This window comes from Anser cygnoides, chromosome 1 (genome assembly GCF_040182565.1).
Source record: "Anser cygnoides isolate HZ-2024a breed goose chromosome 1, Taihu_goose_T2T_genome, whole genome shotgun sequence".
Lineage (NCBI taxonomy): Eukaryota > Metazoa > Chordata > Aves > Anseriformes > Anatidae > Anser > Anser cygnoides.
Window position 1 is genome coordinate 187,493,837 of NC_089873.1, and position 12,494 is coordinate 187,506,330.

Here is a 12,494-nt window from a genome sequence, read left to right on the forward strand (position 1 = left end):
ACCTTCCAGACATAACAGAGATATTTTCATAACAATTTTGGGAAAAATCAGATAAAATAACCGAGAACAAAACAATGTCTTCTAAGCTATTTAAGTTGCTACTATTCCAGAAATACAGATTTTAGCATTTTACACTAAATTCACTACTTGTGAAAGAGTAGAATTTGGCAGCTCTTGTTGACTAAAGGGACAGAGGTAAAGACTGCTAAGGATGTCTCAACCACTACAATTTTATCTTAAAATGGCTCCAGGAACTGGCAAGTTCCACTGTGCCATTAAGTCAGAAGTCAGAGTCTTGATAACCCTCCTACACAGACCTGAACCTCCTCTGACATTAAAGTTAATTTAGTGTACTTGCTTGTAAAATAAAACAGAAGGAGCTTGTCTGCCTTCCACAGGAAGTAGCTTTGCATACTGGGACTACCTTCAACCTACTGAGTTTGAAAGGAAACTTTTCAAGGAACTTGAAATCATTCCTCAGCAGTAGCAAGAGTAAAGATTAAGCTCTAACACTGTTTCTCAAGCAAATACAACACATGAAATTATCACTAAAGATGAAAGCCAAAGATTTTTGAAAGTGAGTTTGTTAGAGCATCGGGCTGCAATGAATAGTGTCCTTCAAGGATCATAAGCACTTAGCAGGCAAAAAAGGAGACTGGAATACCTAAAAACAAATAAATGTTTTACCTCACTTAATGTGTATTTTATAGCTTTTAAAATAGTGCAAATTTATAATAAATTGAGCAGAGCAATTTCTTCAAACATGGACAACCTAAGTAAATGCTTCTACAAGAAATGTAGTATGTTCAGCTCTCCCTAGTGAGAGCTTTGGTAACAAATGCTGATCAACTCAGCAAAAGCACCAGCCAACTGTCTTTTAAGTCCTCCCATGTGAGAAATTTAATTAAAAAAAACAGAGCTTCTGTACTTAATATACTACTCAAGTGCACAGGCATGAACAGATTCTTTTCAGGGGGGTTACAGAATTCACTGGCTACACCACTCCAGTAGAGAAAATTTGTAAAATGTTATTGCAACATTTAGATCATAGTTGCCTTGTTATATGTGGGATCTCAGTTATGTACCTGACCACAGTGTTTGTGGTCTGCTGGCTAAGTGTGGCAGATTTCCATTAGCTCTTTTTCCCCTCTCAAAACACCAATACATGAAGAAGCTTCACATAGGTGAATATAGGTACTATATTAGATAATTGTTCAACAGATGAAGTTTCTACAATCAGATAAGGTCTCCCAGACTTTCAACCAGAGAAACAACCACGGGACAATTCACTTAGGACTGCTTGAGGGGAGACAAAAATAATAACAATGGAAAAAGAGAAACATTTTCCAGAAAGTACAAATAATATGACTGATGATTCCTAAATAAAAATTGAAAATCTAGTACAGAGCTTTTAGTCATACTACAATACCCACAGCCACTTGACATACTGAGAATGATAAAGTAAGTTTTCTATCATCTTTGAATAGTCAGGTGAAAATAACTCTCCCTTTCTGGCAAAGATACTTTAGTGCTATATCAATTTTTTTCTAACTCCATATTTTAATTATGGAGTTTATCTTCATCCCAGTCAATTGAAATCTGATGAACCAAAAAGTCTCTAGGCCAAGAAACATTTTAGGTCACTCTACAGGCTCTTGCATTTCAATAATTCTCAATCCAAAGACTCCATTTTGAAACCTTCACAATTTCAGAAAAACTGATCTATCTGACATTCCAAAAGCATAATTTATTCTAATTCTTTGGTATTGTGAACAGAAAGAAGTCTGACAACATTTACTTTTATTGGACTGTGTTGCTCAGATACTCTCCAGATGCAAAAGAACACTAATCTACTTTTTTATCTGAGACTGTGATAATAAATTATTGTAGAATAGATGATTGAATTGCACTGCACATTCAGGATTCTCTAACCAGATTCACCTGACTTCACAATATTAGGAAGCTGTAGAGCACAAAGGAAGAAAGGTTTGCCAATAAGTCAACTTCTGTCTTTCAGGAGACATTCTGTTGCCCAAGATTTGTCTTAACTGTTTCTGAACTTCACAGAGGAGTAGTAAACAAGCATTGTATCTTTGAAAAGATGAGCAAGACTAAGTTTTCTCCAGAGTATCCTTACAAGCATTTGTCTTTGACTGAAATCTTGCCAAACTGTCAGCATTTGAATCAGATGAGCTCTTCACTTATGTGATTGGCATCCAGCCATGAATAACATGAGGTATGAAGATGTTGCATAGAATAAATAAGCCAACAGTAGTGTGTGTGTATATTTTATGTCTTTTTCTTTGTTGATGTACCCGAAGGAATTTCTCAGTACCTGACACTTGAAGCAGCAAGTGGAATAAGCCTTGATGTAGCAGACTTACAAGCTGGTTCATAAAACTTCCTGAGCTATGCCATGATACCTTTATGAAGATTAATACTACACGTCAAGGTGCTTTTTAAAGCTCTGGAGCTGAATTTAGTTCTATTTAAGATTTTTGATGTCATAGAAAACTATCATATTTTCTCCCCTTTTAAAACTCTAAAGTTATGAAGTTAAATCATACAAGCTAAGGAGGGTTTCTTTCGCCTCTTTATGAATCCTGTATATGATCTAAATAGAAAAGAGTGAAATTTCTTTTGATTTTACAAGTTCTGCTTTGTCAGACTAAGCACAGATTATTTTAGAAATACTGCAGACCCTTCATATTTATCAGAAACTAGTAGGAGAAATGAAAGCATTTGTGACCAATATATGGCAAAGAGTAAATCTACAGATAGAGACAAGTTTATCCTTCCCATGGTGAGCTTAGAAAGAAAAAAATACAGCAGAATAAAGAAAAAAACATTTTTATTGCTAAATGGACACCATTTAATACAATGACACAATGGTATAATGGACACCATTGGTTTACCTTTTTCTTCCTCTTCCTTGGTGTGTTCTTTCTCCTTTAAACACCGTAAGATAACATATAGCTTGTGAACAATACTTGGTTCACAGCAAAAAAAAAATTAAAAAAATTTAAAATTTATTTTACTGACTACAAGCAATTATAAGTACAGGTATAATATATTTCCCTGTGAAGCACATTTTAAACTATTTTATTTAAAAACTAAATTTTATTAATATATAATATCATCAATAAACTGGGAAAAGGTCAACATATTTAAATGATGAGAGCTGGAAAATTTCATATCAAGGTCAATGATGTTTAGAATTCCTAGAAACTGCACTTGACACCAGCTGCAGTTACTTGTAAGAAGCATACAACAATCACATACTGTAGTGCGCCTGAGATAAGTAGGATCTCATACATCCTTAAATATATTTTAATAAAAGATTATGCCATATGCAAAGTAAAAAAAAGAAGCATCACTAAGAAGAAAATTAGTATCTTATTTAAATACCAATAATATACCTATTCATATTTTACTCATCCCACAAGTTTTTTGGTCAGATAAGTAAATTCCATCTACTAAAAAAGTTTCTTTCAAGCAGCCAATCATTCTCCCTAAATTCACAGAGATCTGTTCCAAAGAACTCTTGTACCATTCTAACAATAATGCAATGACGACACAATTTGCTGTATTGAATTGGACTGTCAAAGAACACACCCTTTACATCCAATTAATGTCATGCAGAATGAATAAAATATAGAGGCTTTATTTCCATGTGACAACTGAATTTTTATCCATTTTATAATAAATAGGATTGTGCTTTAAAAACTTATATTGACTTTTAAATGTTAAATTTAATCATGCTATAATATGTTAAAATATCTTAAAATATAAAATATTATTAATATGTTATATGTTTGCCGCCAAAATCTGGAAGCATGTCAGATCACTAAAATGAAACTGATTGGCTAAGTCACTGGAATGAAAAATTCTTGAAATGACAAAACAGGTTTTGACTTTAAGCCTCTTCTGACAGTGTTGGCATTTTTTTTTTTATTTATTTTCAGTTCCTGCTCATGTCCTTCAAAACTGAGTAACTGACTTCAGAATTTAAAAAGCAGAAACGCTCTTCTCTAATGTATGAATATGCAGATTAGAGATGTTGATGCAGTTAGGTATAAGAGAAAATATCAAGAAATAAATTTAAATAGCTACAGATAAAATTTCCTGTATTGAATAATTTGTTTCTAAAGCCAATTTCTTCATTACAGTTTCTTCTGTATCTCACTTACACTATTACTGTAGCTCTACTGAACTATTAAAAGAACAAATCAAAATAAAACTATATTGTACTTGAGGTAAAGCAAATACTATGGACAATAGTAGAGGACACTTCTCTTAAAAAAAAATTCTTTATCTGAAATATTTTGGTGATTTTGTACATCTGGCTCCATTTTTAAAAGACTTCTTTTTAGTTTTTTTTTTCTGGTTTTGTTATGTACATTTTATTTTGTATGGATAAGAAAAACTATTTGTTTTTCCACTCCTTTTGACATCCATTATTTCAAATGTCAAGCAATATACAAATAGCAACATAATCTCACTTATTTTGCATAATTTCTTTTATTGTATTAAATTAAAAAATATTTTTAATTAAATGTAAGTTTTGAGGCAGTCTAACCATTCCCCATTTTTCAAGCAAAAGGTGTTTAAAAGGAAAATATCTATGCCTGCTACACAAAAATGTGCTCTAAAGACAAAAGGAGATGAGAAAGGAAGATCTAATTGTTCCAGGGTTTTATTCTCTAGCACTATGCAACACTGTAGTACTCTTCTGAACTAAGAGCAAATGATCCCTCCCCCCGACCCGCTTTTCTTTTAAAATCAATGATGGACTGAACACAACAGTGTAACAACAAAGAATATTATATCAGCAAATTCAATGACGGAAAATATATATTTTTATTTTATTTCTTTTCTTCAGATGGCAGACAATAGACTTTTTAATTAAAATCATAAACCCTTGATTGCTAGTTGTTAGAATTTAAAACACTTTATAATATACTTACATGCACACATGGAAATTTAAGAAATGTAAGATAAACATAGTGATTTTTTAAGTTGATCTAATAAAAATTTTAACATAATATTCCCAGAACAGGATTTGATAAATATAACGTTACATTATTAGCAAAGAAAGAAGTTAACTATTTCTATTATTTATATACAGAAAGTTTTTAATCTCTTCAGCTTTCTATAAATCAAACTTTTTACTCATTGAGATTTTGCAAAATTATACCAATGACATTTTCATCATGTTTTTTAACCTATATTTCTGTATTCACATTATAGTACATGCAAATAAATGGGGAAATGTACATGCAAATTTGGCTAAAATTACACTTGGGTAACCCTATTTTTTCAAATAATGGCATCTGAAAAACATTTTCTCTACATTATATTATAACTATTAAAACAAACAAACAAACAAACAAAAGCAGGCCCAAAACATGTAATAGCTGCTCTGGTCACAAAAGTGGTCTCTTTCAAGAAAAGCACAGCACAGCACATTAACTAACATGCATAAAATAATTCACAGTACATACAGTATCAAAGGTTTACATACCATCAAGAAGGCAAGAAAAAAAAAAGCAAGAAAGGAAGGAAAAATAACAGGAAAATATATGGGGAAAGGGAACACTACAAAAATACTACATACTTTATATGGTATGCAATATTTTTTAAAAATAGGCCTGACTTTATGGGCCTAATATTGTAGTAGAATAACCACAAACCAAAAGCATTTAGAATTTTCTACATCCATTCCCTCCTCCTGACTGATCTTTTATAAAATTTATTTCATAGTAAGTAAAGTTAAGAAGTGATAGTAAAATTGGGAAAGAGATTTCCTAGAGAAATGTAGGCAGGAAGTTAAAGTTTTAAAGGTGTCATCAGGTCTGATCTCCATGTAACCTGAGGCGTATACTTATTTATCAACAATTACATCACAGTTAGTTCTTGTATTACATTACATTAAATAAGAACACCCAAACAGGTTAGGAGATGATGTTAATATTACCTTTGTAAAATGAGTGGGCAAAGCTCTGCTCAGGAATTAACTTGGCAAGGAATCCATGGTTCAAACTTGGGTGAGGGATAGATGGTATGACCACAACTGTGGAGAAAATCATGGAATCAAATGTGAGCCAGCTAGTATTCATGTGTGGCCTGGTCCACTGTGGATCCATGACAGAAGTCCTATCTCATTGAAACATGCAAATATGGTATTATCAACATAAAGTGCATTTCTAAAGGAAGAAAACAAGTTCTGTATCAAGAGATAGGAAACAGCACACCTATTTGGGCACTTCAAGAGCAACAATCGTGGGAAAAAAAGACACACATATATATATGCACACACACGACAATCATGAGTGAAATAGTTCACTGAAACTAGCAGCTTTTTAGTGCAGGACAATAACATATAACCGGAAAGGCACAAAAAATATGATTTCTCATAATTGACCATGTTCATGTATTATATTTGAAATGGGAAGCCCCTAAGCACATGAACTTCAGAAGTGATATATAAATGATAAATTAAAGCATAATGATGAAATAGAAGATAATGACTAAATGCAAATGTGACACAAATTGGAACATACATTCTATGAAGAATGAAAATCAGAAACTCCATAAATGAAGTAATTAAAATTCAATACAAGACAAAAAACATACATGAAGAGCTTCACGGACAAGTTCAGTTACTGTTTTCAGCTCTTTTAACACAGAAGGTACAGTTGTAAACAATCCAGTGGGACTTGAAAAACCTACTGAATTGACAGTATAAAGAATTTGAAACAAAGTGGGATAAAGTTTGGATTCCTAATTTCTGATGGGCTCTGACAGCTAACAGGCTCCCTCCCTCTCAGGCTGAAGGACACATGCCAGTGAAAAATACTACTACTATTAAAAAAAAAAAAATCACAAGTAGTTCAAAGAAGGTAACGGAAATGCTTCCTTTTTCTTATAATCTTTCCTTAGGCTTTCAAACGTAGGCAGCAACACAGCAGGACTCCAAAAAGGAGTCCTCCACCACCACCTTTTCACAAACCTCCTAATTTAAACTAAAAGAGTTTACATGGGCGAAGAGCTGTGTTTGCTGTTTATATGTTTCATTGTATAAAGATATCTGCTCTTACTAACAAATAATAGCCTAAGAAAGTTGTGCTGATCAATTGTCTTGTACTTTACAGCTTTAGCCCCATCAGACACACTGTTTCTTTTCAATTATATTCAAATGAAAGAAACAAAAGCATAAAAAACAATACAAAAATGAGAATTATACTCTATAAGCAAATGCACAGAATAAGTGAAATCTGCCAATGTACATTAAAATTATTTTAGAGAAAGTACCATGTAATTTCCTATTAGAATTTTAAACTACTCACTAGAAGTACTTTGTACTGAGATAATTACAGTTCTAAAAAATCTACATATGAAAATGGAAAAATAACATTTAAAGAAAACAAAGGTACCTGTACTTGTTGGTGAATTTATTTCTTGTCTGATATTTCTACCTGCCTGGCTCCCAGATCTTGCAGTTTCTCGTTGTGGTTCTAGAATATCACGGTATTTGGAGACCATCAGAACTGAAATAAAGTAGACTACTGCCAAAGCTAAGAACTGAGCCTGTTTGCTGTCGTCCTGTGTTAGAGAGAAAGGAACAGATCTATAATACTGGACATTTCCATGGAATTTTCACTCAAGATCATCTCAAAGCTTTATAAATAATGCCCTTCTGAAATGTTACATCTGTTAACATAGTAGCAAAGGGATTAACTAGAAGATTTAATGGATTTTCACTGAAGTAGTATGTACACAACATTTATTAAGTACTTAATCTTAAAGGTAATTTGGAAACTACACAAATCTTCAAGCCTGTGAAGTCAATGGGCATTTCAGAGTAGAGGCTTGATTCTGCTCTAAGAGTGCTTTCAATTCTTCTTAACAGTAATGGCAACTTACTTTTGATGCCCCAAAGATGAGAATCCAAAAGGTCCTGCTGCAAGAAGTTAAGGGGGGAATACTACTGAGAGGGAATACTAAGCTTGCTGATGTTTTTCTAACTAACACTGGATGATAAGCAGGCACTAACAACTTGTGGCAACACATAAAAGCAGGAGGTTTATGACCATTGTTTTCCTTCCAGCAATAAATCCCAGTTCATATATTCTGACTTCTTCAACAGGATTATCAGCAGAAACACTCATTTTCTAGGGCTCTAAGGTAAATACCAAGACCAAAACAACTTTGCTGCCTTTATTTTCCTCCCACCCCGTGTAGTCTGCTGTTCTATGGCCACTACCAATTGCTTGGATATGGCCCTGATTGAGCCTAGTTTGCTGTATTTCAACTGACATCTCTATTATTATTATTGTAGCATAAAACCAAGCATGGTAGAATTAAGACTTCAGCCTCTATTTGCTCCTATAGTAGTTTCAATTTGTCTCAATTCCACAGGTACCCATTTTCTATCACAAATCCAGGGCTTGCTTTCCATATTTTTCTGTGTGTTTAATTTGGTTGCATGTCACTGCAACACTTAAAATAACTGTAAATCCTCTTACTAGTTCTTTCATAGAAATTTCAGAATCTGCTTCCACTACTCTCTTCTCCTCTACGTAAGGAAAGAGTAGGTGAGAGAAGATCATCACCCAGCTTCAACCTTGGCCTTTAAAGATGATCAGATCAGATCACTCTAACAGATAAATGCTTTTGTTTCTCATTATACTTTCTTCATTTAAAACTATTCCTACATTCATTTTTTCAATCCGCTCAAACCTAAGCTGGAGAAGTTTAAACCTAAAATATATATTTGCATATATATAATAATAATTCCTATTGCAGTGCTTTCAAAAATGATATTGTAGAGTAGTTTTACTGTAAAACCAGTTGCAGACATGTCAAAAACATTTATATATATATTTATACATATATGATACATATATTTAGACGAAGTAAAAATTTACTTTTTTTTTTTTAATCAATTTGTTGCATCTCTGCAATAAATATAATAATTCTTCCACCTACAATGGTTGGACAAATAACTGACACTTTTATTAATACAGTTTTAATTCAGGACATAACTGATTTATTCTGATTGTGAGTATTTGGCTAATATATGATCAAGTCTGACTGTAAAACAAAATTATGTACTAATCTGAAATGGTTTATCAATATGATCAAGCACAAATTCAGGCTGGGTAAAGAATAGATTGAAAGCAGCCCTGAGGAAAAGGACCTGGGGGTGTTGGTTGTCGAAAAGCTCAACATGAGCTGGCAATGTGTGCTTGCAGCCCAGAAAGCTGCAACCCTTTTCCTGGGCTGCATCTAAAGCTGCGTGGCCAGCATGGTGAGGGAGGTGGTTCTCCTCCTTTCTGCTCCAGTGAGACCCCACCTGGAGCACTGCATTCAGCTCTAGGGTCCCTAGCACAAGAAGGACATAGTCCTGTTAGAGTGAGTCCAGAGGAGGGCCATGAGGATGATCAGAGGGCTGGAGCACCTCTCCTATGGAGACAGGCTGAGAGAGTTGGGGTTGTTCAACTTGGAGAAGAGAAGCCTCCAGGGAGACCTTACCACAGCCTTCCAGTACCTACAGGGGGGCCTACAAGAAAACTGGGGAGAGACTCTGTCAAGGGGTATTGTGATAGGACAAGGAAGGAATTGCTTTAAATTAAAAGAGAGGAGGTTTAGATTAGACATTAGGAAGAAATTCTTTCCTCTGAGGGTGATGAGGCGCTGGAACAGGTAGCCCAGAGAAGCTGTGGATTCCTCATCCCTGGAGGTGTTCAAGGCCAGGTTGGATGGGGCTTTGAGCAACCTGGTCTAGTGGAAGGTGTTCCTACCCATGGCAGGAATTAGATGAACTTTAAGGGCCCTTCCAACCTAAACCATTCTATGATTCTGCAATTTTAAAGTGCAGAAAGTGGCTGGCAGTTAAAAAGCCATGAGCAGATGGTTTGCTGATAATATATATCGTGTGACACTTGAAAGATATTTTAAATTCGAGAACAACCAAAAATTGTTTGAAAACGGAAGTGATGATTTTGTAGAATTACAGCACATATTACTCACCACATCACGAAAAACAACTGCTCGTAGACGATTAATATCAACATCCTGAAGAAGCCGATCAGGGTCTTTTATAGGAGAAAGATTGCCAGGGACATTTTCAAGGGGAGTCTACAAATAAAACAGTCATGAGAATTTTTTTCCCCAAATATCTTGGGAAATTTAAAGCATTTGTGTTAGAACCTTAATTTGATACATTTTTAGATATCACTGTTAATCTTAGATGCTCTTCTACTAACAATATACTTTCATTATACAATGTACTTTCATTATACTAACAATGTACTTTTCACTCAGACAAGGCTTCTACATAAAACAAAGTTTGAATTATTGTCCTAAATATTTAAATTATTACATCATCCCACTACATCAGAACAACTGTATCTTTTTGCAGAGTTAAACAATAATATGCACACAAAAGATGATTTCTGATTATAGTTGTTTCATAGCAGTACAATAAATTGTCTAATACATGTTAAATTTAAAAACCATGAGCAGAAATATTTTCAAAAATCATTTTCTTTTCATTTTACTGAGAATTATTACAGATTATTCACAGTATAATTCTTATTATTACAAAGACATACAGTACTACGCTTTGTTTAAAAAATGACAATATATTGCAAATTATGCCTAAACACCTAAAAGCATCGTTATACTGATTTGCTTTGCACTGAATGTGATAAAGTGGAAAATATAATGCCTTTTGTGAGATTTAATAAAATAATAATGTGAATGTAGCTGATTTTGTAAATGCTGTCTGGAAGAGGCATTAGAGAACAAAAAACACTAAAGTTCCTAATGAAAATATAGTACCAAAAAAACATGAATCTGTTATGTTAGCTAAAATGCCATATTTTAGTTATGTCACAGGCTACACTAAATTCTTCAGGATTTTAGTTTAAGGACTCAAAGCTATTAACAAGTTAAAAAAAAAAAAGCAATGTGTTAATGATGTTGAAATTGTATATTAAGTAGGTTTCATTCAGTCAGAAAGAAAATACTGATCTCTGTTGTACATGCAATGGTATGTTGAAGTTGCTGGGACTCAGATGTTCCACTGACAGATGTGATTACAGGACTTCATCCAAATTGAAGATGCCTTGAGAAATTAAAAAAGCTATGCAGGTACTAAAAAAAGAACAAAACACAAACAAACAAACAAACAAACAAAACTATACAGATGTGAAGGGAACTTCAAAACAAAGCAGGAGTGGTAAAGCTCTTTAAAACTGCTCCAGTGTACCATTGCATTAAGTTTTTGCACAAGCTTTTCCCAAATACTTGAGAAGGCAGATACAATTGCTTTCTGGTCATAGAAGCAGTGGTACAGTCTTGTCAGTGCTGTTGGTAACTGAAGACTGGATTACCTTGGTTGCTGCTGCTGCAGTTACACCCTGGAGAGCATCCTGAGCTTTACTGCTGATTAACGAAGTCTTGTTCACTCTCTCTCTCTGCCTTTGCCGACACTCTAAACAGTTTCTCACAGCCACACAACAAACTGAAAAAGTCATGAAAATTAAACACGTTAGAGCTATTTTCTTATAGTTATTTTTAGAATATCAATTAGCAGTCTGCATATATCAATAACCATGTCCAAATAGTAACGGCAATAGTTATCACATTGGACTCCATTGGTACTAGGAAAGCATTAATGGTGACTTACTTCATTCTTTTAGCTGAACAACCTAATGTTATAACCTAATGTATAACTGCTATCTCACTATATTAAAATTTGAAAGTTATTAGTCCTTGAACTGGAGCTCTCATATGTTATTGATCAGTTATCAACACTTTAAATTTGAGTGCAGTTATGCACAGCTACAGCAGAGGAAAATAGTAGGAGTTAATTGAGAATTTGATGAAAATTAATCAGTGATAATAAACCACAAGCATTATACCAGTAGCAGTATAATTATTAATGATCTAATGAGTGGTATGAACAATAACTGGACAAAAATCAGAGTCTAAAAATTATTCAGCATTTAAAAGATGAAAAAGTATGTGAGATACAACATTAAAGAAACAGCATCATGCCAGATGACAGATGTTCAGCAGGACAAAGTGATATAGGTTGGAAAGAATAATTCAAACTATTCAGAAATTTTTAAATTGCCTAATTAATTGTAAGAAGATATAGCAAATGGTAAATAGTGAAGAAAGGTGCTAGACTGTTGCAATATTTATATTAAGATCTGCAGTCTGTACACACATCCCAAGCTTTTTATCTTACATGGACTGAAAACAGTCTTCAAATCTACAGAGCCTTGGATAAGGAAACTTGCAGTTGGCATGCAGCAAAACAGTTTTTAGGAAAAACATTTTTCCTCTATTCATTTACTTTTATTTAATATTTTTACTCCTCAAAAATGTATACAACTTTTACAAAGGAATTAACAATTTCAGACATGCCATTTTATTATTTTTGTGTCTTAATTGAATCAACCTTAAAACAGCATCAA

General features: G+C 33.6%; 1 protein-coding gene across 11 annotated transcripts in view; it reads right to left on the reverse strand.

Moving 5' to 3' along the window:
- Positions 1-12,494, reverse strand: part of NBEA (neurobeachin) — a 521,005-nt gene that overhangs the window by 325,439 nt on the left and 183,072 nt on the right. For 9 of the 11 annotated variants that reach the window (XM_048081219.2, XM_066989702.1, XM_048081215.2 and 6 more), the window contains 4 exons: positions 11,403-11,533; positions 10,036-10,143; positions 7,437-7,605; positions 5,978-6,073 (listed from right to left, as the gene is read on the reverse strand). In XM_048081219.2, coding sequence (XP_047937176.2) covers positions 5,978-6,073; positions 7,437-7,605; positions 10,036-10,143; positions 11,403-11,533 — 504 coding nt within the window. The remainder of the gene's footprint in view (positions 1-5,977; positions 6,074-7,436; positions 7,606-10,035; positions 10,144-11,402; positions 11,534-12,494) is intronic. The other 2 variants (XM_066989700.1, XM_048081222.2) reach the window with 1 other exon arrangement.